Genomic DNA, 24,816 nt, shown 5'->3' on the forward strand with positions numbered 1-24,816 from the left:
AGGTTCTTGGTTATGACCAGTAATACAGGTTTGTATCATATAATCAAATCCAAACACAATAAAAGATTTTGAGAGCTAACACACTGGGATCAGCGATGTTGTGACGATACAGTTTGATAATAACAAGTTTTATGTTTGTTTTTTTAAAGAGATCCTGTACTAGCATGTCTTTAAAAGTAATATAAAAAAACTGTTATGCTGTGACTTTTTAAGGATACGGTATATTTCACAAAATCATCAGTTATTGCACTAAAGCTCTGTTTTTATTCTTACTGATGTGATTCAACAGGCAGAAAGTGGGGACATAACTCAAAGAAGGGCTGTGTTATTATTCCAACGTCTAACTCAAAGTGTATATTACCCAAACATCAAGGAGTTTGTATTTCCCATTTGTCTTCTTTTTTTCCTTTTCCTTATTTTTAAATTGCAAGCCCTGCAAGTAACTGAATTTGATTTTAAGGCCACAACAACCCCTTTCAAACCTGCGCCTTCCTGGTTGTGAAAATGCAATGAGAATTTAGAGCACAAAAAAAGCAACGAGTTAATTAAAAAACAAACAAAAAAACGAACAAACAAAAAAGCCTAGGTATAATGGAGTTGCTTGAAAAGTTATTCAGTGTTTGACATGATGACAATTTGGCAAATTTAAAAACAATCTAAAACAATACCATTTACATCTTTGAAAACATCCTTTTTTCCAGTAAATTAGGGGCGTGAAGTAAAAGAAATGTGTCATACAAATCAGTCGTTTCCTTCGTTGGCAAACCAACTACAGCAAAAACAAATAGGTAGAGCTACATGAGCATGCAAACACTGTCCGTTCTTATAACCTGCAGGAAGGAGAAAAACTACGGCCATTTATCCAAAGTGATTTTCACTTGTTTTGAAACACAGGCCTAATTTTGACATGTGAAGCCTGACGACATCAATTTTCATAAGCTTAACAACATTTGTGGGAGATCTTTTCGACTTACTGCCCAGAAACTGTCAGTCAGTGACGAACAAACTGTGATTAGTTTGAATCAGTCTGCCATGACTGAGACTGACTATCATGGCAGAGACACGTTCCTATCCATCAGTGGTTCACAGCAGTCTATGATGCAGCCTCCTCGTTTGCTTCTGTGGGTTCACTTTGAGCCGGCTCAGAGGGTGCCGCTTCTCCTGTAGAAGCAGTTCCCTCTGGAGGCGGAGCTATAAGTTCTGATTCTGGCTTCTTTTCAGAAGCTTCCACACCTGGCTCCTTACTGGTTTCCTTGGTAACCTCAGGGGTCACGCAAGGTTGCTCTGTACTGTTAGGGGTCCGAAATCTGTCCATGTTTTCCAGTTCGGCTAAACGGTCATCTTTGTCCCAGCGTGTGGCCCTCTCACGCCGTTCTGACCGCCTTGGCCTGTCTCCTTTTGCCTCGGTTCCTCTGCCTCTCTCACGACTTCCTCTTTCTGTTCCCTCCCCCCTCGCTCGCTCTCTATCACCATCATCGCCCCTGGCACGTTCCCTGTCGCTATCGAGGCTGCTTCGCCTCTCCCTCCAGTCACGCCTGTCTCTGTCTCTGTCCCGATCCCGTTCTCGATCCCGGTCGCGATCCCTGTCACGATCTCGGTCTCTTTCTCTCTCCCATCCTCCACCCCGGTGATCGCCTCCATCTTCCTGCCATCCTCCAAGCCTGTCCCTACCATCCATTTTATCACCACCTGCTCCTCTCCCTCCATCGCCAAATGGACGCCTGCCACCTCCAAAACCTCTTTCCCTGTCTCTTTCCCTATCTCGATCCCAGTCTCTGTCCCTCTCTAGCTCTCTGTCCCTGAAACCAGGCCTGTCTCCCCTGAATGGTCTGCTATCCATTTCTTCTGGCCCCTCTAAACTCCGAGGACCGCCTGGTCGGGTAAAAGGAGGTGGACCCTGAGGAGGGGGGCCATGCCCATGAGGGAAAGGAGCCCTTAAATTGTGCGGAGGGGGCATCCCAAAGGCTCCTTTAGGTGGAGGTGGCTCATGGTGCTGCATCATTTGAGGGTGTGGCCCCCTGGGCATCATCTGTGGGGGCATGGGGGGCATGCCGGGATGAGGTGGCCTTGAGCCATGGGGTGGTGGGAAACGCTGCATGTGTGTTGGTGGGGGAACAGGAGGACGCTGGAGGGGAATCAAACCAGGCCGTGCCCCTAGAAGACCACCTGAGGGGGGTGGAATGCTGCCGGGATGGCCGCCTGGGGGCCCCACCAGAGGAGCACCTGGAGGTCCACCTGAAGGAGCACCTGGAGGTCCACCTGGAGGAACGCCTAGATGTCCGCCTGGAGGAGCACCCAGAGGTCCACCTGGAGGCAGGCCTACCTGGTTAACTAAAGACGAAAACCAAAGTATAGCATTAATATAACTACAATGTACTTATGATTACAAATAAACAATATATTTAAACAAACACTAACTACAAAATCTTTGGTACTATATTGCAAAACAACTAAGTGACTTTTAGCACTTTTCTATGTTTATTTAGCAAGAAAATAACGCTTTAATGGTCAAACATAAGTCTCTTTAGAATGGATAGAGGAGAAGGGAAACATAACTTTGATCGGTGATAGGTAAGAAAGGCAGACTGACCCATAGATCCCATCTGATTATTAAAGATGTTGGGAGCCTCGAGGGCCTCGTCATTTTTCCGGTTTCCCAGACCTGCTGGGTCTAGAGGGGGGTCCTCAACTCCAGTTTTAGAAGGAGGAGGGAGACCAAGAGGCATAGCACCAGGGAGAGGAAAACCTGAAGAATAGTAATAAAAGGAGTTAGGGTCCTGTTTGATTCAATTAAAAATGACTTGGACTAAGCTGGATGGGTAAACTCTGAAAATGTGCACTTGTGCAGTTTGTTGAAGTAAAACAGCAAAATCAAACTGCTAAAATCTCATTCATAACATGCACGCAAGTTAGCAAATGAATAAATGTATTTCTGATAAACGTAAATGTGAAAAGAGAGAAATAACACTAGTCAACATCCACTATCCCCCATAAATATTAAAATACAAGAAACATGGATTTTGTTGTTTTACCCTTTAAATCTTTATCATTATGAACTTTTTGATCTTCTTCTGACAACATGATGGGAACACAAAAAAATGAAGTCCTGCATGATTTGCTTTCAGTCACAATTCACTCATGAAAGCAAAATGATTAATAACTTTTTAATGACTCAATAAATGGGTTAACTGTCATCATTACATACCTCAGTCCCCAGCTGCCATCATTATTAAATAAAATGAATCACAAGTATAAAACTGACTCTTGTCCTTTTCTTATTTCTATTACTGGCAGCTTCCAGTGCTGCCCCTCAGCCTCTTAGTTGATGGTATCAATTTCAAACACTTATGTCGCTTTATTCTCAAGTTATCACATTCACAAGATTTTTGTAAAACTTGACCTCTAACCTTTAGGTCAAGGTCACTGAGATTCAAACTTGTCCCAGATTTTAAGTAGTAATTTGTGAATGCAATGGAACTTGAGTGTCCAACAATACCCTATCAGCCTTTTACGGCTGAGGGGTATATAAAAGAAGAAAACAAAAACCCCAACCTGAGAGCAGACACTGTATAAAAAAAGACCGCAAACAAAAGTATGATTAAATAATAGAAATTGTTACCTGGAGGCATTTGCATGGGGTTGAAGCCAGGTCTGATGAAAGGAGGCGGCGGGACACCTGGAGGGAAGGAAGGTGGAGGCATGCCTATAGGCCCAGGAAAGACAGGAGGTTGGAGAGAACCCACACCAACCATTGGCTGCTGCATTGGAGGGACCTGAGAACATTTAGAAGTTACAGTTGATTTTAAATGAGAGAAGTGTGAGACAGTGTTTCATGTTGTGTTTCTATCCAGGTATGCCTTTACTGCACTGACAGTGCATTTGGGATCATTGCAATCCTGAAAAATGGAACTGCTGCCAATCAGCCACTTTCCAGATGGTGGACAAAAATCTGACCGTACTTTTGCATGTTGATAATTCAGTCTATTAGGACAAGCTCTCTAACACCTCTGGCCAAAATGCAGCCCTGAGTTATGGCAAAGCCTCTACGAGGTTTGACAGATGGCTATAGACACACTGTTCGTACCCCTCTCCTGCCCTCCTCTGTACATACATGTTTGAAAATATTTTTTTCTTTTCATCAATCCGTAAGACCTGTTGCCATTCAGTCCAGTTCTTGTATAAAATTTGGCATTGGTCAAAAACAGTAGCAAAAATCTTTTCCCCATTTCTTTAGGACTTGACTTTCTGTCAATCTCCTGTAGAGCGCTATTCAGGCCTGCCACTCCCTCTGTTCTCCACTTGTCTAATATCCTCAAATGTTTCATGGACACATCACACAGCATGCAGCTAGCAGCTCTTTGGGAATCACCCATTTTGTACAAAAATACTATTTTATGTTTCTGCAACAGGCTGCTAGTAATAAAGTGTGTAAAGATACAACTTAATTAGCCATGTAGCACAGGGGCTTAACAAAAACGCATTTCTGGAAAAACATTATGGGACAAGGACCAGACTGAAATAAAACCATGTGTGTGTATACTGATTACCTTTTATGTTATTTTTCCAACACCGTCTCCAATTTTCTCATCAACATAGTCCATTCAGCATTTACATACCCACAACAATAACAGTCAAACACAGCTTACTCCATCAAGATTCAGAATCTGCTTCTTTTAAATTAGCAATAAGCAACACCTCTCAGAGTCTAAGATATGACAATACTGGTAACAGCTTATATGGCTTTTTTTTTAACCTGTGTAGGAGGAGCACTTGAGGCGGGTACAGGTACAGCTTGTGTCTCCTCAGGCTGCTGTTGCTCTGAACGGCCGTTGTGAGTGAGTTCCTCTGGGTGGTCGAGAGCCTTCCTCGTGCCACTCCACTCTAGAAAAGACAACATTTCTTTTTTTAATTAAAACAATATCTCTGAGGAACAGCATGATTCCTTAACCCCTACAAAATCGTACTGTATGTGTATAATAACTTTCATGGGGATTGGTACAGCTTATAGGGCTTTACAGTTGACAAGCCAATAATAAGGCAGAGCAAATGTAATAAAACTGGTAAAAGCAACATGAGGTACACAGAAGACAGAATAAAACATAAGAAAATTAAAAGTAATTTGATCTTTTAATTAAATAACAAAAATGAATTAAACGAAATAATTCCAAATAAAGTGTCTTCATTTTTTTCTTTTTTTTCTTACCTGGTGATAAAGTGTCCACATCAAGCATTCCTCCTTCTTTAAGCTCCTCTAACTGGTCCTCTCTGACTTTAGACCAAGGTATGTAGGTGACACCCAGCTCCACATCCCAGTACTGCTTATAGTCAGCCTTTATGCCCTTGTTCAAAGCCCAAGCGATCTGGTAAGTAAAAGCAACTTATTAGTTTTGCCCTTTCCTAACAAAACTAATACATGACAAAGCAACAATCAGTGTTGCTCATTCACCTTAATGGCTTTCTGGTTAACTTTGAATGTTCCCCTGCTGAGCTTCTGTAGAGCCCTGAAGGCATCTTGCCTATGTATCATAACAATATAAGCACAGCCACGTGGAGGGATCATCTTAAAGAGAGAAGACAACAAAAAAACGAGTGTTTAAAAACAAAAACAAGGAAGTCATAATCATCCACTTTACTAAGCCTGTAATTAGTGTTATTTTATTTTAAACATGTAGAGCCTTTGGTGCAAATTTGATGTCAGCATTTACTCCATTTTCATCACACTTATTAACACAAACTGTATCAAATACAAATAACAAAGTTGAGGCTTTGAGCTGTCTGTGTAACAAGTTCTATAAAAATCAAGAAAGTATATAAAGTCAAATTTACTACAAGCTGACTGAAAGATTTAGTCAACAAAGTGTCGGTTGCAGGATGAACTGAAAGCTGATCTCTGTGAGAGAACTTACATTGATGGACTCTATCTGCCCAAACTCCTCGAGTAAACAGGCGACATCTTGCTGCTGTGTTCTCTTGTCCAGCTGGCCTACCCAGAGAGTAGTGCTGCAAACTAAACAGGAGAAGAGAGCAAAAAGTTAGGAACTAAAGAATGTAACTGAAAGTCTTACGACACAAAACACTGTGCGCACTTAACAGATAATGTATAATAAACAGATGATGACTTACTGCTGACTGTCTCGCTCTTAATTGGTGGAAGACCTTTCTGCCGTCTCTCTCTCTCCTTCTCTCTCTCCCTGCGCTCCTGCGAGCGTGAGCGAGGTGAGTGATGACGCCGATCCCTGGAGCGTGAGCGGGATCGCCTGTGCCTGGATCGACGTGTACGAGAATTGGACCGCGATCTCCTTCGCTTTGGAGATCTGGGGAGCGGGGGGAGAAGACATTTCAACTCAAAGCATTATATTTAAAAAGTGTATACTAAGAAGATTATCTACATATGGCAAAATAAACAGGAAATAAGATATAACAGTGTTTACCTGGAGCCTGAGTGTGATCTTCGGCCATGTCTGCCATCTCTCATGGATGAATGGTCCACATCCATTGACAAATCCTGACACAGTATAGAGAAGACACATTATGAGTAAAATCTGTTACAGCGACAGAACTACATCTCTGTGCAAGTCAAAGTTACAGAAGACCAAAAAAACAAAGCAATTTCAAAACATCAGAATTAAATTTTCTGACATTTTTCTCAATTTGCTACAATTTTATGCCCAACTACAATTTATTGTGACATCTTTATGCTACTGTTTGCCTACCTGTTGTTGCTGGGCTGCATTCTGGTGATGGTAAACCCCAGGGAAGCCTGGAGGCCCAGAAGAACCAGAGAGGGACATCCCTGACAGCATGTGGCCCATAGGAGGCATCGCAGCAGGAAAGCTCTGTCCTGGCGGTAAACCGTGGACCTGGAGCTGCCCATTAGGAGGAAGAGGAACCTGAGGGGAAGAAAAACATATAACACGATCCCTCAAATCAGTTTCTCAGTAACAAACTCAGTTCTCCGTTTTATTTCAGATAGACAGCATATACTGTAAACAGTTGTATGTGCATATATAATATGCTGTAATATTATGTAATCCTATTGTTAAAACAAGCTACAAAATGAGATGTTAAGATTTGTCTCTTTTTCATTTAAAAGTCGTGTTCTTTTTACCTGCTGTGAGATGTCCTGTGGTATATTAATCTGTGGTTTAAAGTGATCCATGTGCTGTGGAAAGGCTGGAGGCTGCTGCATACTGCGATGATAAAAATACACTATCAGCTCCACAGCTTTTATTTTGTTAAACAAATACATTTTCATCAAAGCTTTCTGCTTTCTGGTATCACAGACTGCAGCATATAAAATTAATTAAGAAGCTTACAAGGGGGGCTGAGAGGAGATTTCATCCTTCTTTGTTTCTTCTCCAACTTCTGGTTCATCATCATAATCAAAACGGTCCAGCAATTTCTGCGAGAGAAACACACAAATAATGATGTTTTCTTCATGTGGCAACGCTTCTACAGCCTTACTTTTCCTTTACTGTGCTATACCGTGTGATACCCTTCAGCCTTCTAGCAGATGCACCTATGATATAAATTTGAAAAGGTTTTAGGTGGGCATCTTTACCTTCTTGCCTGAGGGTAAATAAAAAAATAAATAAATAAATAAAATAAAATAAAGAACATCATGCAAATACAAGAATGCATTGTCACCTTGTCAAAGGCTGACTTCTGCTGGGCAGGCTGGGTTAGTTGGGCGGGCTGGGAGGGAAGGGGAGGTTGTGGCACGACCGTGCCCAGTCCAGCAGAAACATTTGGGGCCTGTGGTTGAATAATCTGCAGTGGAGGCTGGGTGTTGGTCTCTGGCTTCACTGGCTGCTGCTGAAAGTTCTGCAGCATCTGTTGGAGCTAGATGCCCAAAACAGAGTGAAAGAAGAGTCAGTAATAAAGATGTGAAAGATACTTAAGAAGTAACAAAAATACAAGAAAGTGAATAAGGCAACAATCTAATGCCAGTCCGCATTAGTATGAACATACCTGCTGACCCTGTGAGGACTGGAAGAGCTGTGCCACGGCAGCAAAGGCGTCAGAGTTGTGCAGCTGAGCAGCAGGTATCATGGTGGAGTTTGCCGTTACCACTGTAACTGGCTCTTTGGCTGGAGGTGGAGGAGAACCTGCCAGAAGAGAGAACGTTTGTTTTCAAATGCCAACATCATACATCAACATATTAATATTATATTAATAAAGCAATGCACAACCTCAAAAATTACCTGGCTCATCTGCGCCTGTGTTGGGTGCAGCACCACTGCCAGAGCCAGCTGCCATGTCCAAGAGGGGCTGAATAACTTCAATCTTGAACACCCCATTCTTCTGCCACAGGTTCAACACCCGCACAATTTTACTCTATGAATGAAAATATTTAGCACAGGACATTTATCATTACAATGGAGCGCTACCTATAAACAGATTTAACTTGGGCAGGCAGGTAATCCAAATATACTAACAACCCCCCACCACCACCAAACTATAACTGGCAACTCATTTTATTATTAACATCTTTAGTCTTTTATCCTGCCAATCACATCTCAAGATCAGTTATAGATTTAAGAAAAAAAAAAAGTAAAGTCTAATCACTGCTGACTAACTAGATCCACGACTTCCTTGAGAGCTGGCTTTCTAAGTCACAACTGTGGTAGTTCTAGTCATCATGGACAGGAAGTTATACAACCCAGTACTCAGAGTGGCTCTCTACTAGAAGCCACAATCATGCAGTGCTTTAAATGCGTTCTATCTATCACACACAATCACAGTCTGATGGATATGTTACAGGCAATTTGGGGTTCGGTATCTTGCCCAAGGATGCTTCAACATATGAAGTAAAGGAGCTGTGGGTCAAACCATCAACCCTGGGATTGACGATAGACTCACACCATCATCATTCACTTGCCTCCTGGGCAAACTCCAGCTTCTATATCTCTAGCTGGGGACAGGAGTTCTTAAACCAGAATCTGCAGCAGGGGTAGAACTGGTTGATGTGCTGCAATGCCAAGCTCACTGGGACTACTGCACAGGAGTAGTGTATACTAAATAATTTGTTTGGGAAAGTGTGCATATGCTACCAATTTTTTGCTCCTGCACACACGCGTCCATATGCCTGCCCCACCCACCACGAGGAGAACGTAAATCTGTGGGAAACACTGAGACGCGGCAAATATATTTCCAGTGTAATTAAATTGTCACCAGGTCTCTTCTCTTACCCTGTCTTCCACGGGGCAAAGGCAGAGGTTCTCAAAAGTTCCTGTAATGTTTTTGGTGAACCTTGGTCCAAACACATCCTTGTCAGGTCCAAACTGGTGTCTGGACTGCCTAACAATGGAATCCACCACATATAAGCCTGCTACCTTATACTCAGGCTTACACTGGAGGGAAAAGAGGAAGAAAACAGCAGAGTTCATTGGTATTTAGTGAAGAGACACAGTCTGTAAACTTTAATGAAAACAGACTCGGCTCACCTTTTTTATAAACTTTTCCACAATCTGGACCACATGTTTGTAAAGCTGAGGAAGAGAGGAGCAAATGAGCATGCCGTTATATTATAGACCCCAAACATAACAAATTGAATAAATATACAAGAATCATTCTAATGTCGTATTCTTACTTTCATTGCTTTGATGGCAGATTTGGTGATGGAGATCATCTTTGCCCGAGATATTGGGGGTTTGGAGTCCATCAATGAGAATAACTAGACAGAGAAGATAATCATTCTGTGAGATGAAGAGTCACGACGCTGGAGGAGTGTCCAGGGTGGTGCTGATCACTTCTATTTCATCACTAGTCCTCATCTCATATCAAACAGCCACATTTGGGTCTTTACTGCATTCACGTTATAATTGCATTAAATGATAGATGCAGACCAGGTGGTATCCAAGCAATGAATATCCCAGTTTATACAGGCTCATAAAGATTAATGAGGATCTTTTTTAACCCATCTGCTGTAACTGTTGATTGATGTTACAGCATGGCTCAGGGTAACTTGAGTTTATTTAGTCATACTGAAAAAGGAAACCGCATAAATAAATCGGTATGGTGAATTCACAAAACACCAGGACCACTATGATGAAAATAAAAACACTTTAAAGAATAATGCAGTATTGAATTTCCCATTATAATTCACATCAAAACAGAATTTCAGCTGTTCCTCAACTCTGCCAAGGTGCAGTTGGCCTTTTTCAATGGTTTGCAACATAACTCACATTAGCTACAACATACAGCTTTGTGACAGTGTGTGCTTTTTAGCATGCAAAATGTTTATTCAGAATAAAATAGACAAGGTGGAGAGGATCTGGAGAAAATGTAATTTAGACATCTATACACCTTTGACAACAAGGTTAAGATTGTATTCGAATATGAGTCACACGTGTGTGCGTATCTATATGCATCAAATAGTGATGTGCATTCATTGTCAGCCACTACTTTCTCTGCTTGGGTGTTAGATAGAAACTGCAATTGAAACTGGACTCAAGAAGCATCGTGGGCTGTTCACAACCACGAGAGCTCAAATATGGTACAAGAAACATGATCGGAACAAGCGTGTTAAGATGCGACAAGAAATGTCTTTCTGCCCCTCAGTCTCTGTGGTGAGTCAAATCCGCGGGTGCAGGCAGAAACACCAAAACATGGCTTGACTAGTGTTTTGACTGGACTCCTAACAACATCAACCGCCTTTAGTCAGGCCTTGTAGTAACTTGGCCTAGCATCTTCTTACCGAGCACTGGTTTTAACATTAACGAGGCTGTAATGAACATTCAGTCTGTTTGTGTACAGTGTGGTAACAAGCCATTGCTGTATTGATCTTTCTACCTGTGGTTGCGCGTTCTCATTTGCATTGTGTTGGTAACCACAACTTACTCCCACAAGCTAGCAAAGCGGCAGTCACTGGAAACGCTACTGACTGGATATTACTGTGTAAGCTTAGTGGGTGGCCGAAAATCCAACTATTCCTTTCAGTGGCATTCGTTTACTTCAGGGGTGCAAAACAAGCGCAACACTTAAGCCGAATAAGATGTCCAGTTAACTCACCGAGCGGGCCCACTGCTTCGACCAGCTAGGCTAACTCCAGTGCAACAGTAGCAGCTCCATGATCAGCAGCACCACACTAGGGGAGTTCAGACACTCAGCGAAGGCCACTTACCTCGTGGTTAAAGGCGTTGACGGCATCCATGATTGCCAGACGCTCCGAACCTTCCCTTAAATTCCCGGTTCCCCGCTTACAGCGATGTTTATTAAAGAAAGGGTCGGTACAACATGTCCGCTCCCGGTAGCTAACGCCTGTTAGCTTCGCATTGGAGGTGTTCGGGTCGGCGGGTACGGCAAAGCATGATGGGATTCAATGTTGTTGTTCTAAGCTTTGTCCACTAGGGGGAAGCATGTTGCGTGGACAGGGTACATAGTGCCCTTTGAAGGAGACAAGCTATCGACACAAACATTTGTTTTGACTGGGTTGGGCAATTGATTTTCCCAAGTGGCCTTATGAGAAACTGGGATTGTTGTGGAGGGCTCGTCCGGGATCTCCTTTTCCCCATAAGGTAAAATGGGACCAGGCAACTCCTGGGTTTGACCACTGTCATCTTTACTGCACTCCAAGCAGACTATAGAATCAAATCAAAAATCTCAGGTCTGTTTTGCTGTCATACTTTTGCAATAAAATATTTTTTGCACTGATTACTCCTTAAATGTCTTATTCTACGATGATATACCAAAATTGTACTTTAATTGTACCTTAATATTATATGTATATGTGTATAAATAAATAATGTGTATATATATATATATATATATATATATATATATATATATATATATGTGTGTGTGTGTGTGTGTGTATGTATATATATATGTGTATATACATATATATGTATATATATATACATTATTTATTTATACACATATACATATAATATTAAAGTACAATTAAAGTACAATTTTAGTATATCATCGTAGAATAAGACATTTAAGGAGTAATCAGTGCAAAAAATATTTTATTGCAAAAGTATGACAGCAAAGCAGACCTGATATTTTTGATTTGATTTCATATATATATATATATATATATATATATATATATATATATATATATATATATATATATATATACACACACACACATATGTATATATAAACCAGACAAAATATATTTAAACAATTTGGCCTTTAATATAACACATTTAACATTAACAGCTTTGACAAACTGCAGCTTCATTTACAATACTATTCCTTCAATAAGACAAGCATGTGTAAAATGTTACCACATAAATACACAGAAGGTTTTTAATGGTGCATTTATTCATCATGTGCTTTAAATATAAATTCAGTCTTAGTAGATTTTGATACAGTATTAACAAGTGCACTAGATATTTTGAAAGAGTAGAGGTAGAAGTGCTGAATGAAGTACTAATTAAATTATTTCTGTGCTAAATTAGTTTCTTTTTAAGAAATCAACCAGGAAGGTGTACTTTTGTGTCTTTTTTAAACACAGTCATTACTCACAGTGGAGGCTTGAAGAATGGGTTATATCTCCAAAATCTGTCCACTGATGATCCACTGATGATGTTCCATTTAATGAGATGTGCCTGAAAGTGTGGTTTTGTGGCGATGTCCTTCCCTGTGCATAAAAGCATTAACTACAAACTCCAGTTACTAAAAAAAAAAGCCTTTTCCAAGAAAAACTGATTTGTTTGAACCATGTTTCAGTCAACATGACTGAAGAATAGAAGGAATGTGACAGAGATTCCGCAAAATGTTACATTTCTATGAAATCCTTGTTCACAACATAATGTTTCAAGCTAAAAAAAAACAAAACAAAAACACTTACACTTACAAAACTTTAGGCAACCTCTGAGCACAGTGATGGTGGCACCATTGTTTGCTTAACTACCTAAGGATCTGGACACTTGGCAGTCACTGAAGAAACAACGCATCAGTCTGAAGTCAAAGTAAACTTTATTGTCATCACTAATGTAAACACATGTGCAGATATGAGACGACATGGCTTCAGCTACTGCAGCCATACTGATGTTTAAAAGAGGCTAACGAATCAAGACAATGACCCCAAGTGCAAATCAACAACAGAATGGTTGAAAAAGAGGAAAAAAATGTTTCTAATGGCCAAGTCAGAGTGCTGAACTTCCACTCACCTAAAACGCTGTAGCTTGATGCATGTACAATCAAAACATTAAGGAAATTTAATAATCTGAAAGGCTTTGTGGGGAGGAACAGTCCAAATCCTCTCTACTGCTGTGGAAATCTTATAAGCAGCAAAAAGAAAAGTCAGATTGCTTACTGCTGTCAAAAAAAATTCATTTACTTTTACCAGCCTGCTTTATGTGTGACTTTGTGTCATTAATCAGATAGTGTTTGTTCGTTTCAAATAACTCAGATCGCTGAGGGTTTGGTTTCCATTCATGACAGACTAGTAATGATCACACCACAAATCAGTAAATAAAATAGTTCCATGAAGCATCTGTGATATCATATCACTGAGAAAACACCAGAGGTGTTTCAGCAGAGAGCAATATCAACCCCCCACCCACAAAGTCCAAACCACACTTATTTAACAAAATTAGCTGCAATGAATCATATTAAAATAATTAAACTATTAAATATTTTGTTAACTTTCATCTGTTCGCTTTGTGAAACATTCTAAAATAAAGCATGACATTTAAACAAGTAATGTAAGACATCAGACTTAAAATCTGACCACTGATGACCCCCCTAACCCTGGAAGTACTTCCAAGTCTCAGTGTGTTATTTCAAAATAAATCTGTTTTGTGCAGAGTAACAAAAATGACGTTTGTATTTAATACCTGTCACTACTTGTGCAGACAAAAAAACTGACCTGATGATCTCATTAAAATTCTGCGGTCTTATTACTTTTAATGTATAGGATTTAGTGCTTGAGCTTGTAGTATAGAAATTTTCCACTAGATGGTGCACTCGTGCTATCAGTTCTTTGCTCCAATGTCTGGTTTAGTGTCTAGAAAGCATGGTCCAGTTGGCACTGTATATGCATATCTAGATATACTCCTCTCACTCCTTCTATGCGAGTGAAATGAGGAAAACAAAACACAACAGAAACAGAGAAGTAACCCAAACTAAACCCGTATAAGAAGCTAAACTGACACCTTCTCACACAAACTCAAAACATATGCTTCATGCTGGCAGGATTTTTTTTTTTTTAATATAAACTGAAAGGGACTATTTAACAATTTTGATTACATAAATTTCCTCGTCAGGTGTTTTATATATATATATATATATTTTTTTTTTTTTTTTTTTTTTTTTTCAGGGTAGGAAAACATACACTAGGTCAGGCAAACCTGAGCCGAAGACAAACGGAGTAGGAAAATCTCGCCCCTCCCTGCAGGTGTCCTCCTTTGAGTGATGAACACCAGCGTTAATTAGGCCAGAGACTACACCTCAGCCACCGAGGAGGAAAATTGTTCTTTGTCTGACTCTGGTTTACTGGAGTACAACTTTCTATTTTTGGCAGAACTCCGGGTTCAACCACAAGAGAGGAGAGAAAAAAAAATCCTCGAATATATGCTAGCTGGTCAGAGACATTGTTTAAACGGGATGATTTATTGCCAGTGGCATATGTGTCATTGTATATGTGCCACTGCAGCTAACTAAAGAGAATCCTCTTGGCGCACAGGCATAGGTGTGTTGGTTTAGAAGGCTACTTTACGCACAATTGTGCCTAAATTAATCACTCAGAAATAAAAGAGGACTAAAACAAATATATAAATATGTATAGTTATTCTGTTGCTGTCTCCCTCTCCTGACTACACGTGTATTCTTGTTCACACCTACAATCCGAGCGCACCACCAAGCGCATGCAGCAAAACGGCGAGGCGGTGGTACCGGGTGGAACTGTACCCGTGCTCCGCCCCCCTTCGCTGATTGGGTTGAAAATTACCCCGGCTACCAACAACACGTGCATTTTTTTCTTACCCTCTCGCACTAAGCAACGCCCACACGGAGGACCGGGAAAGTCGCTTCAAACTGCAAAACACGCTGCTTGTTCTCAGACTAATCAGGAGACGAGCGTGTTTGGAGAAGAGAGGCAGAGCTCACCTTCATTAGAGCCGATGCTTGTTGTTACGCTTTTTTTTTTAAACCCACCTAAGTGTTAAAATAGATCGTGGCAGTCAGGTTACTAACTTAAGTCACTGAGTCTGTCCCCCCTTTTTTTCTACCGTTTTTTTTAATCTAAACTCATTCATTAACTTCGCAGTGGTCTCGGAAACTGCTGAGTGAGCTCACTTGGTGCTTTGGGTGAACAGGTGGCGCAAGCTCCGGTACTCGTAATTTGTTATTACGCAGATAACGGAGTTAAGATACTTTACCGGACGTTAAGCATTTAATACCTGCATTGAAAGTGGGTGTAATTCGGACTGGGTATTATCCTCCCTTGTTAAAAGGGGACACTTGACAAGGGAGCTGTGATGCCTGTTGCAGACAGCGACATGGTAGTGGACAACGGGCACGGGTTATACGAGGGTAAAATTCCAAACAGTGCCGGGAATGAGAGTATCCTCCCGGCCTCCCTATGCAGTCCTGTAACGGACATCCTCAAGAACTTTTACCACACCAAACGGGTCGGGAACTACATGATCGGGAGGAAGCTGGGAGAAGGATCGTTCGCCAAAGTTAGAGAAGGTCTCCATGCGTTAACAGGAGAAAAGGTAAGCGGACCGCAACAGACTGTATAAAACATCGCTTCTTAATATATATATATATATATATATATATATATATATATATATATATATATATATATATATATATATATATATTAATCTATTTTTTTAAATCTATTTTGTGATGTCATGACATGTCATCTGGAATTAACAGTTGGCTTGACTCTTATAGTTCATTGCCTTTTTGTCATTTTAATGAATTTTCTTTTTAATTTGCTGAGTTTTAATTTTGACTGTGCCTCACCATTTATTGCGTCTGTCGTGGTTTTAAATTACATTTCAATGGACAGAATCAGATGCCATGCATGCTTGGCAACGCATTCCTTTCGGCTGCATGTGAACAGTGGGAAAAGTTGTTTATATTGCGATGCAATGCGCCAATCCAGGACTTCCTAATTAGTGGTTCTCTCCTCAGAGAAAGTGATCAGCTCTGGTTGCGCTGAGCCTTTGTTAATTAGCGCATGCGGCATCACACTAGCAGCTGCTGAATGCCGAGTATAGGATGTGCACAGCAGGAGCTCCTCTAGTGACAATATTTGCTAATTGTGCGTGAAAGAGACACTGTTATCTATGGGTGTTTGTCCCTTCTCCAACCCTGCGGATAACGCGTTGATCGCCCTGCGAATCTGAACCTATGCTTTGTTTGCTGGTGCTGGTGATCTCACCGTATCCCCGCGGTGGGCGCGCTAGAGTGTGACAGGACCAGAGAGGAAAACTGCCGGGCCTATAAGAGAGCAGAGCTGCTACTTGAATATGAAATCTTGTCGTTGATAAATGGGCTTCAGCCTCATTATGATTCCGCCATCGCAGGGGGGGTTTGATACGGACTACCATTGGCCACTGGTTGCCTTTGTCTGTTCAGGCTTTTTTGAGAAGGAGCCGAAAAAATTTGCATATTGGAAAAACAAGTACGTCTGCTTTTTTTTCTTTCTTTCTTTTTTACTGTTCGCTCCTGCATTAAATGCATACCATTTCTATAGGTAATGCACAGGCTATAATTTGCGCGTGTGTCACTGAAAATTCCTAAATTTGCATATTAAAAATATTTCGGATCACACCCAGCTCCTCCCTTGCTGTAAAGCAAACGTTCCTCTCACCCACCCACTCACACTGTCTTTGTTGAGGATGATGCAAACGCTGGCAATCGCACATCCAAACACTCTCCCTCACTCATTTGAATACAGGCGTCCAACAGGCGCTTGCAGGGTACAGGAGGGTAGTGAGTTTATTCAAGTACATGGGGGTGAAAAGGAAATGCATGAGGATTCCCAGATCCCCCCACCCCCACTTTTATGTTTGCTTTACATTACTAGAAAGTCAAAGTAAATGGTAAATGCATGGAATTTAAAAAGCAGAAAAGGGGTATGGGGGTGAGAAGAGGGGAGAGATGGGGCTGTCATGGGCAGGCAGCTCAGGAGGTCATATGTGTGTTTTTTTTAATGTCGGTAACCCACTTTCCCCTCCATACCCCCCCCCCCCCCCCCCCCTTTCTGTCTGAGGGGCGCCTGATGATAAACAACCGAATCCCTCAATAGCCCCCAGGCAAGAGTGCACACCCCTCCCCCTCTATATCCCACCCCCTCCTCATATAGAGTAGCCAACTGTAAATACAGTGCCCACCCCACCCCATACATAACCTGCACTCCTTATCCATGCTACATTGTGTAAACACAGGCCATCTATTATCGTGACAGAACACTGCACACACACACACATGCAAGCACATACAGGCAGGTTTAATTAGCAGTTGTAAAAAGGTTTTCAGCACTGAATCAATTACCAGTCCTGAAAGGATGAAAGTAAAAATGAAAGACAAGCTGAAGGTCAGAAGAAAGAAAAAACACACACACACACACATATGCACACACTACCACTTTGGCCCTCACCATTTCATTAATGGATATGGTGATTAGGTTCACTTGTCATGCCTTTCCATGTCTGTGGGCTCTCCTTGAGATGATTTGTTGTGCGTGGTAGCCATGCTCTTGAACTCAGTCTAGACGGGATACAAGGAGACATGGATGAAATAGAGTAGATGGGTATGTTATTGAATGTAATTATCAATAAAACTGAAGGAGAGTCATTGAGTTAAAGGACATGTTCTGGGGCGTTCGTGAGGAGATTCTGTGGCTTTCCATCTGTATTTGTCTCAGCTTCTTGTGGGTTTGGCTGCAACTAAACCTAGACAAATGGGGGAATGTTAACTGTCCATTTGGCCTTGGTGCCTTCTCAGCATATAGGGTAACATATCCCAGTTTATGATGGTTCATTAACCCCTCCATGTCCACACACACACACACACACACACACACTTCCCCCTCAGCTGCAGGGCCTTGTGGCTCCCCCGCTAGTAGCAGCTGTGAGGGAGAGGTCAGTTTTGAGTTACATGAACAGCTCTTCACCTGTTACGCCTAGGCGCTCTGAAATCAGCACTGTGCTCCCTTCTCCATGGATATTATTCACAATATTGCATGCTGCACAGTTTACAAGGCCAACAATCGCTGTTAACTTAGTGCTTTGTAAAATCTAAATATAACCTCACCCTCCTCTCTCCTCCTGCATTTTCTTTTTCAGGTGGCGGTGAAGGTGATCGACAAGAGGAAGGCCAAGAAGGACTCATATGTTACCAAGAACCTGCGGAGAGAAGGTCACATCCAGCAGATGATCCGCCACCCCAACATCACTCAGCTGCTGGACATCTTGGAGACAGAGAACAGCTACTACCTGGTGATGGAGCTTTGTCCCGGTGGGAACCTCATGAACCACATCTACGACAAGAAACGCCTGGATGAGAGAGAGACGCAAAAGTACATCCGGCAGTTGGTGCTGGCTGTGGAGCACCTGCACAGGGCTGGTGTGGTTCACAGGTAACAAAAACAAACCCCAAAAACATTAGTATATAAGCATATAATTACTGTGCCATTCGATGTGGGTCAAAGTTAACTTTAAGACTTCTGGGTCAGACATGATCCTCTTTCCCAAAGTGTGGGTTAAGTCTTTCTTATGCACATTACTATTAATCTATGAAAGCAGATCTGTCTTCACAATAACTACATTGTAATAATTTAATGTTTTCCATTTAGGTGTGAAGAGCAAAAACATTACAGCAATGCAATCACAGTATTGTTAATTCTAGGGTTTTCTCACATAGATTTTGATAAAATGTTTAAGATTTATGGAAAAAAAACATGCACTGTTTCCGCATATGTTTCCCAAGGCTCTTGTGAGGAATAGTCTTTGTTATTTAGAGCCTGGGAACTGAATTTCTATCACAGTGAGATGGCCTCTGTGGATAACAGGATTTCTGCTACTGAGGAGGGATCTGAAGATACACAATAGACTATGAAAATTAAGCAGCATGACCCACATTAGGAGGGGTTATGTCACGGTTCAAGAAGCGGGGGGTAGATTGTGTGATACTAAAGGTTATCTAATGATCTAATATAAGGTTATCTAATATAAACATGGACCTTTGTTTTACAGGGACCTGAAAATAGAAAACCTCCTACTGGATGAGCAGGACAACATAAAGCTTATAGGTAAGCCCCGATGCTCTCAGTGTTGTTTATGTGCACAAAACGTTATACAGAAATTCTGTACATGTATTCAGACATAAAAGAATCCACATGGAAAAGAGTAATGTTCCCTAAGCTCTCACCTAAGTGCTAACACCCCTGTGTTTCTTTAATGGGCAAGTTGAAATAATAAACCCACTCTCCCCACCACTCCTTTCCCTCAGATTTTGGCCTAAGTAACTGTGCTGGTATCTTGGGATACTCTGATCCCTTCAGCACCCAGTGTGGAAGTCCAGCTTACGCCGCCCCTGAGCTGCTCTCTAGGAAAAAGTATGGACCAAAAGTGGATGTCTGGTCCATGTGAGTTTAAAGTTGTTTTAAGACATTTGATAATAAACATCAGTTTTATTTAATGAGTGCACAGAGAGCTGAAGTGTGTATTTGGGTCTTCCAGTGGTGTTAACATGTACGCAATGTTGACTGGGACACTCCCATTCACCGTGGAGCCGTTCAGTCTTCGGGCGCTGCACCAGAAGATGGTGGACAAGGAGATGAACCCGCTACCTCCCACGCTGTCAACAGGTAAGGAATGAAAACACGACGGCACAAACCTGCTGTGTGCAGATAAAACGTAAAAGTGGAGGGTGAAGGAAATCTGACTGGTTGGCCTTCAGAATTTCGAAAAATGATTTTAAAAACTGCTTACTTAAAGCTAGAAGCAAAAGGATAAATAACTTGAGGGTTAGTGCCTTTGACATATTTAAGATTCTTATTTTACACCCTTCAAAAAGAAGTTCTGTTTTCATATATCCTGCTTAAATGCAGTTAAAAACCGAAAAGCAAAAAAGCAGAAAAACAGGTGACGGGCGGAGGGATGTACATTCGTGCGCATAATTGCACGCGACAGCAAGAAATTCTCGGTGATTTCACTAGTAACCTTTCATCAGAGGCGAAAACATGATAACCTTTTGTGCCTCTTTATCAGGGATTAGGTGGCTCTTCCAGTGAAGACGCTGGCACAGATTCAGATTTTTTTCTACAGTTTTTCTTTTGTTTTTGTTTTTTAAAACAAATGATTCAGTTCCTGAGAGGTTTGGTCAATGTTTTTGTAGACTTTAGGAAACTAAAATTGTTCATAGGCTTGACTTTGCCTTAGAGTCATTAAATATAGTGTAAATGTCCTACATATATATTTAGATATAATTACACAGATAAATTCAAAGGTAGTTCCTCAGAAGCTTGCGTGTTTTGTGGAAAGGGTGTGCATAGGTATGACGGTGTCAAATTCATTTCACAATCTCTGCACTCGTTCTGCAGTCACTCCTTCACGGCACGTCAGAACAGTCGTTTGCATTTCGCTTATATGCAAACTAAGGGACGATACCTTAACTCACTTTTATAAGCACCTATTATACTATAACGACATGCATCTGACTTTGCAACTGGGTTCGTTATGAAACAATTTACTTAATAATGCTAACTTTATCAGTTTCATCTATTTTGTTGTTGCATAAGCAGTTTCACTTTGCAGCGTTGGTAATTCAAAAGAATCTTGAATCTTAAGAAAGTGGAGGAAGAGAGCCAAGTTTGTCGCCTGGGAATAAACACAATGATAACACAACATGATTCTAAAACTTGTCGTAACGTGTTTCAGCACAGAGAAAGCTGCTCCTGTTGATGAGCGTGCAGAAAGAATAACGATACACATATACACATTTTGATTTTTCTCGTTTCTCAGCTGCCATCTGTCTTCTGAAGAAGCTTCTTGAGCCAGACCCCAACAAGCGTCCCAATATCCACCAGGTGATGGCTGACTCCTGGCTTCAGCTGGCCAATAAGAACACAGGGGCACCATACCTCAACAGGTAGATGTTCACAGATTTAAATTGCTCTGAGTTTGTTGTAGTTTGCATTTAAAAGCTTAATTTGTCAAGCATTGTTAAATATTCTTTTTTTTTTTGCGTTAAGGATCCACATTGAAGAAATCAACCACACAGTGTTGCTGCATATGACGGAGAAGATGGGCTACAAGCACAGTGAAGTTCTGAGCGCCGTCCTCACCAATCGCGCCTGCCACACTTTGGCTGTCTACTTCCTCCTCAACAAGAAAATGAAGAGACTCTCCAAAGAATACAGGGTATGTATATTCATATACCTTCCTGTTTGACGTCAGTGAGTAAAGTGAGTTTAGTGAGAAAAATTGATTTTAGATAGATAGATAAAAGATAGATAAAAACTTTATTAATCCCTCGGGTGGGTTCCTCTGGGAAATTTACTCACTTGCACATCCTTTTTCCAAGGAGTTTGTCACAGTAATATTTCAAAAGGACCAGGAGTGTTTTTCACACCAATAAAGTGTTGTGACGGGATGCATTTAGTCATCAACAACAAATGTTGCTTGTGTGTGTGTTAAGGAGATGCAGTTCCAGGAGAAAAAGAAGGGCGAAAAGCAGAAAAACGAATATTTCCAGACCCAGTGGAGGAAGCACGTCGATAAGCTGACCATACCCCCGAAACAGACGCCAGTCTACCTGGCTGTCAGCAAGGGGCCCAGCAAGGAGAAGAAGCACAGAACAGGTGAGGATTTGCACAGTTGAATGCAAAAATAATGAAAACAACAATTAGGAAGCAGCTTTTTTAATGTTCACTTTATTTATTGTATCTATTTTATTTACTTTCATTCATACAGGGTAGGTTGACTGAGCATGCATGTTCTTGTACAGCGACCTGTTTCACACACACGTAGTTACTCATCCATCCATCCCTCCATCCATCCATCCATCCACTGTTTGTCTGTTCGTTCATCCATCTAACCACCCACTCATCCATCTGAGAGGAAACATCCAGGACAACTTGCCAGTCACTCGTGGGGCAAACACAAACACTAAAATCTTAATCAGAAATTACTTAAGAGAGCATAGTGCAGAAGTAAGTTCATGATATAGAAATAACTGAACTGACTCAAGCTTGCAAGAGAGAGTTTAGCACACACCTAAACTCCCTTCTCACTTACCTTTAAGTGGTATTGAGAAATTACAGATTTGTCTTCTGTACCTTTGGCTTTATATCTGCTGTCAGATCATTGTGTCTGTCAGGATCTTGTTAATGGCATACAGACAATGGCTACTCAGGCAGAGGTTTAAGAAAAGATGGGGTTCCCACTTTTTTAATGAATTTATTTGAATTTTCATTAAATATTACAGCAAAAAACAATGTTTCACAAAAGCTAAAGTGCTTCTAATTTCATCCTCAGGTTTACTGCGTGCCATAACTGGTGGGCATCGTAATTCACCTCTGGCACCTCCGGGCACAGTTGCTTCTTCCTCCATGGAGTACCTAGAGATCCACCCTCTATTCCCCAACACGCCACAGCAACGGAGGCGCCTGGCCACCCTTCCGCAAGTCAACACGAGCCCAGAACACAACATTCCCGCTCCTCCCGCGCCGTCGCCAATTGGCATGCATTCCTTCGGCTCGCTCGCCAAAGCCGAACAAATCGAAGACACCCCATCTTCGCCCTGGTACAAGCTGACTAACGGGACCCTGTCCCCTCCCCGCCACGTCTCCGCCTTCCAGCCTGACTCCTCTTACTTGAAAAAAGCCACAATCCCCAGTCCGCCCGTCCTCATTGTCAATCCACAGCCCAAGAAGAGCACCTCGACAGATTGGTGTGGTTCTTCTGACACTAGTGGTAGCCCTCCCAGCACTATAGGAAGTCCCCCAGGGAGCTCAGCTTTTAGCCCTCCAAAGTCTGCTTTCAGTCCCCTCAATCCTACCTCAGCTTTTAGTCCTCCTTCCAGCAGCGGTAGCAGCGATCCCGAGAGCCCAACGCATCGCAGCAAATTCCCCTCGATGGGAATCGGACAGATCCTAAAGAAGAAGGTCCAGCTGCAGCCATTTACATTTCGGCCAGAACAAGTCATCGAGGAAGTCGTGTCCCCTCCTCCCTACCCCATGCAGACTCTCCTCTGTGCTTCAGGTGCACTAAAGACCCTCTGCTGAGTTATAAGATGATTTAAAAAAAAAAAAAAAGTTGGACTGAACTCGATGCCGCTTTCAACATTTTTATGTTGGGAGAGGTCTTCCAGAGCGGCCTTTTGAACTGTGAACTGTCCCTTTATTGCGACTGAGCCACTTTTCATGACAGACTTATTTAAAAAATAAATAAATTTAAAAAAAGGTGGTGAGAATATAAAATGTATTACCTCTTGTTACCACACTTATTATGTAATGTGAGAAGTGACACTGAGGAGATAAGATCTGAACGGATCCATGAGCAATGACTAAATCTCTCTGTGTCCTAAATACGGAGTGGACATGGGACATTGTGTAATATGAGCCTTGCCAATAACAATTGTACACACAAACAAGCACACACACACACATGAGTACATACTGAACGATGTATTATAGACCAACTTAGAGATACTCTCTTATGTAACATTGGTGTAACTGGTTACTAATTGAGCCGCAAACTGATTCACACCAGCTAACAGACCCCAACTTTTACCCTAACCCTGATTTTACATGTATAAATGTTTTGTCTCTGTGAAAACTCTGTATAATAGCCACTGACATCCAGTCAGCCGGCACTATGTCCTATGCTGACCGGATGAAGAAGCTCACTGCACTATTCTTGAAAACCAAAACGTATACTTAGAACGGTGTTTAACATCTTTTACCTCACTGCATTTATTCATGCATTAAATGTGGAACAGCAGTCGGCTGTGACATGCTTGTGTGGATCGTGTCACAGTGTAGCAGTGTGTAAGTGTTGCCATTAGAATCAACACACTAAAATAGCCGTAGGTTGCAAGAGCAGAAGCATATTCTCACTTTTATATAAACGTCCTCATAAACCTTCACTCAGCACTGAACTTTTTTATCCACAAGTGTTGCTTCACCTCTAAGACCCACAGGGAATCTGTAAAAGTCTTGACTTTCTCACAGCAGGATATGCCTGTTCCTAGTCAGTTTGTAATAAAAATAAATAAAAGAAAAAAGAATAGAGCATCAAAAGCCTTATGAAACAGATCAACCTCACCACAGGTTGAGTGTATGAAAGTGGAAAGAACTGCTACTAGGATCATCTGCGGAAATAATTCACTTCCTTTTGTCTTAACGCTGTAGTTTGTGCAATAGTCTTAAGTGTTAACTGCAATGATGAGTATTTGCCAAGAGCTCTGAGACATGTGAAAAATGTTCCTGTAAATAACAGTGGCGCTCCTGTGTTCCTGTTGCTTACTCCGTTCTGTATGAACAGAAGTTTAAGACGTTTATCTGAGCCGACACTGTCACAAATTAGTTGCCTGTACAAAACAAAGGGGGAAAAAACGAACAAAAAAAAAAAACGGCTTCCACGGGCACACGAGGCTTCTCACTGTTAAAATACTGTAGAATCTCTTCATGTCCAAATGAAAAGTTGCATGAGTCAAACTTGTGTTGTCAGCATTTGAAATTATGTCTTTGTACCTTTTTTCTGGTTGATACTGAGATTGATACGGACTTGGGTGGGGGGTGTCTTTTTTTAAGATTTTGTAAAGGATGGTTTTGTTTGAGTGTCAAGAGATTTCTATGCTGTATAAAGTATTTTAAATATTTATACGGAA

The 24,816-nt window shown here is 41.4% G+C and overlaps 2 protein-coding genes across 2 annotated transcripts; one reads left to right on the plus strand and one right to left on the minus strand.

The window, feature by feature from the left end:
* Positions 1-670: 670 nt before the first annotated feature.
* Positions 671-11,295, minus strand: scaf4a (SR-related CTD-associated factor 4a). The gene is made up of 19 exons (XM_006800085.3): positions 11,126-11,295; positions 9,593-9,676; positions 9,447-9,491; positions 9,192-9,353; positions 8,205-8,337; positions 7,972-8,108; positions 7,648-7,842; positions 7,317-7,402; positions 7,109-7,190; positions 6,714-6,890; positions 6,432-6,505; positions 6,124-6,314; positions 5,907-6,007; positions 5,447-5,560; positions 5,204-5,360; positions 4,754-4,881; positions 3,620-3,773; positions 2,591-2,746; positions 671-2,331 (listed from the first exon to the last, which is right to left on the minus strand). Exons 1-19 carry the CDS (start codon positions 11,153-11,155, stop codon positions 1,094-1,096), a joined length of 3,444 nt encoding a protein of 1,147 aa, XP_006800148.2. The 5' UTR covers positions 11,156-11,295; the 3' UTR covers positions 671-1,093.
* A 3,667-nt stretch (positions 11,296-14,962) lies between these two features.
* Positions 14,963-24,816, plus strand: hunk (hormonally up-regulated Neu-associated kinase). The gene is made up of 9 exons (XM_006800086.3): positions 14,963-15,677; positions 18,267-18,559; positions 19,176-19,231; positions 19,432-19,567; positions 19,662-19,789; positions 20,946-21,072; positions 21,176-21,344; positions 21,622-21,784; positions 22,461-24,816. The coding sequence occupies exons 1-9, from the start codon at positions 15,438-15,440 to the stop codon at positions 23,207-23,209; spliced, it is 2,061 nt and encodes a 686-aa protein (XP_006800149.1). The 5' UTR covers positions 14,963-15,437; the 3' UTR covers positions 23,210-24,816.

Source organism: Neolamprologus brichardi, chromosome 10 (genome assembly GCF_056152115.1).
Source record: "Neolamprologus brichardi isolate AB-2024 chromosome 10, ASM5615211v1, whole genome shotgun sequence".
Lineage (NCBI taxonomy): Eukaryota > Metazoa > Chordata > Actinopteri > Cichliformes > Cichlidae > Neolamprologus > Neolamprologus brichardi.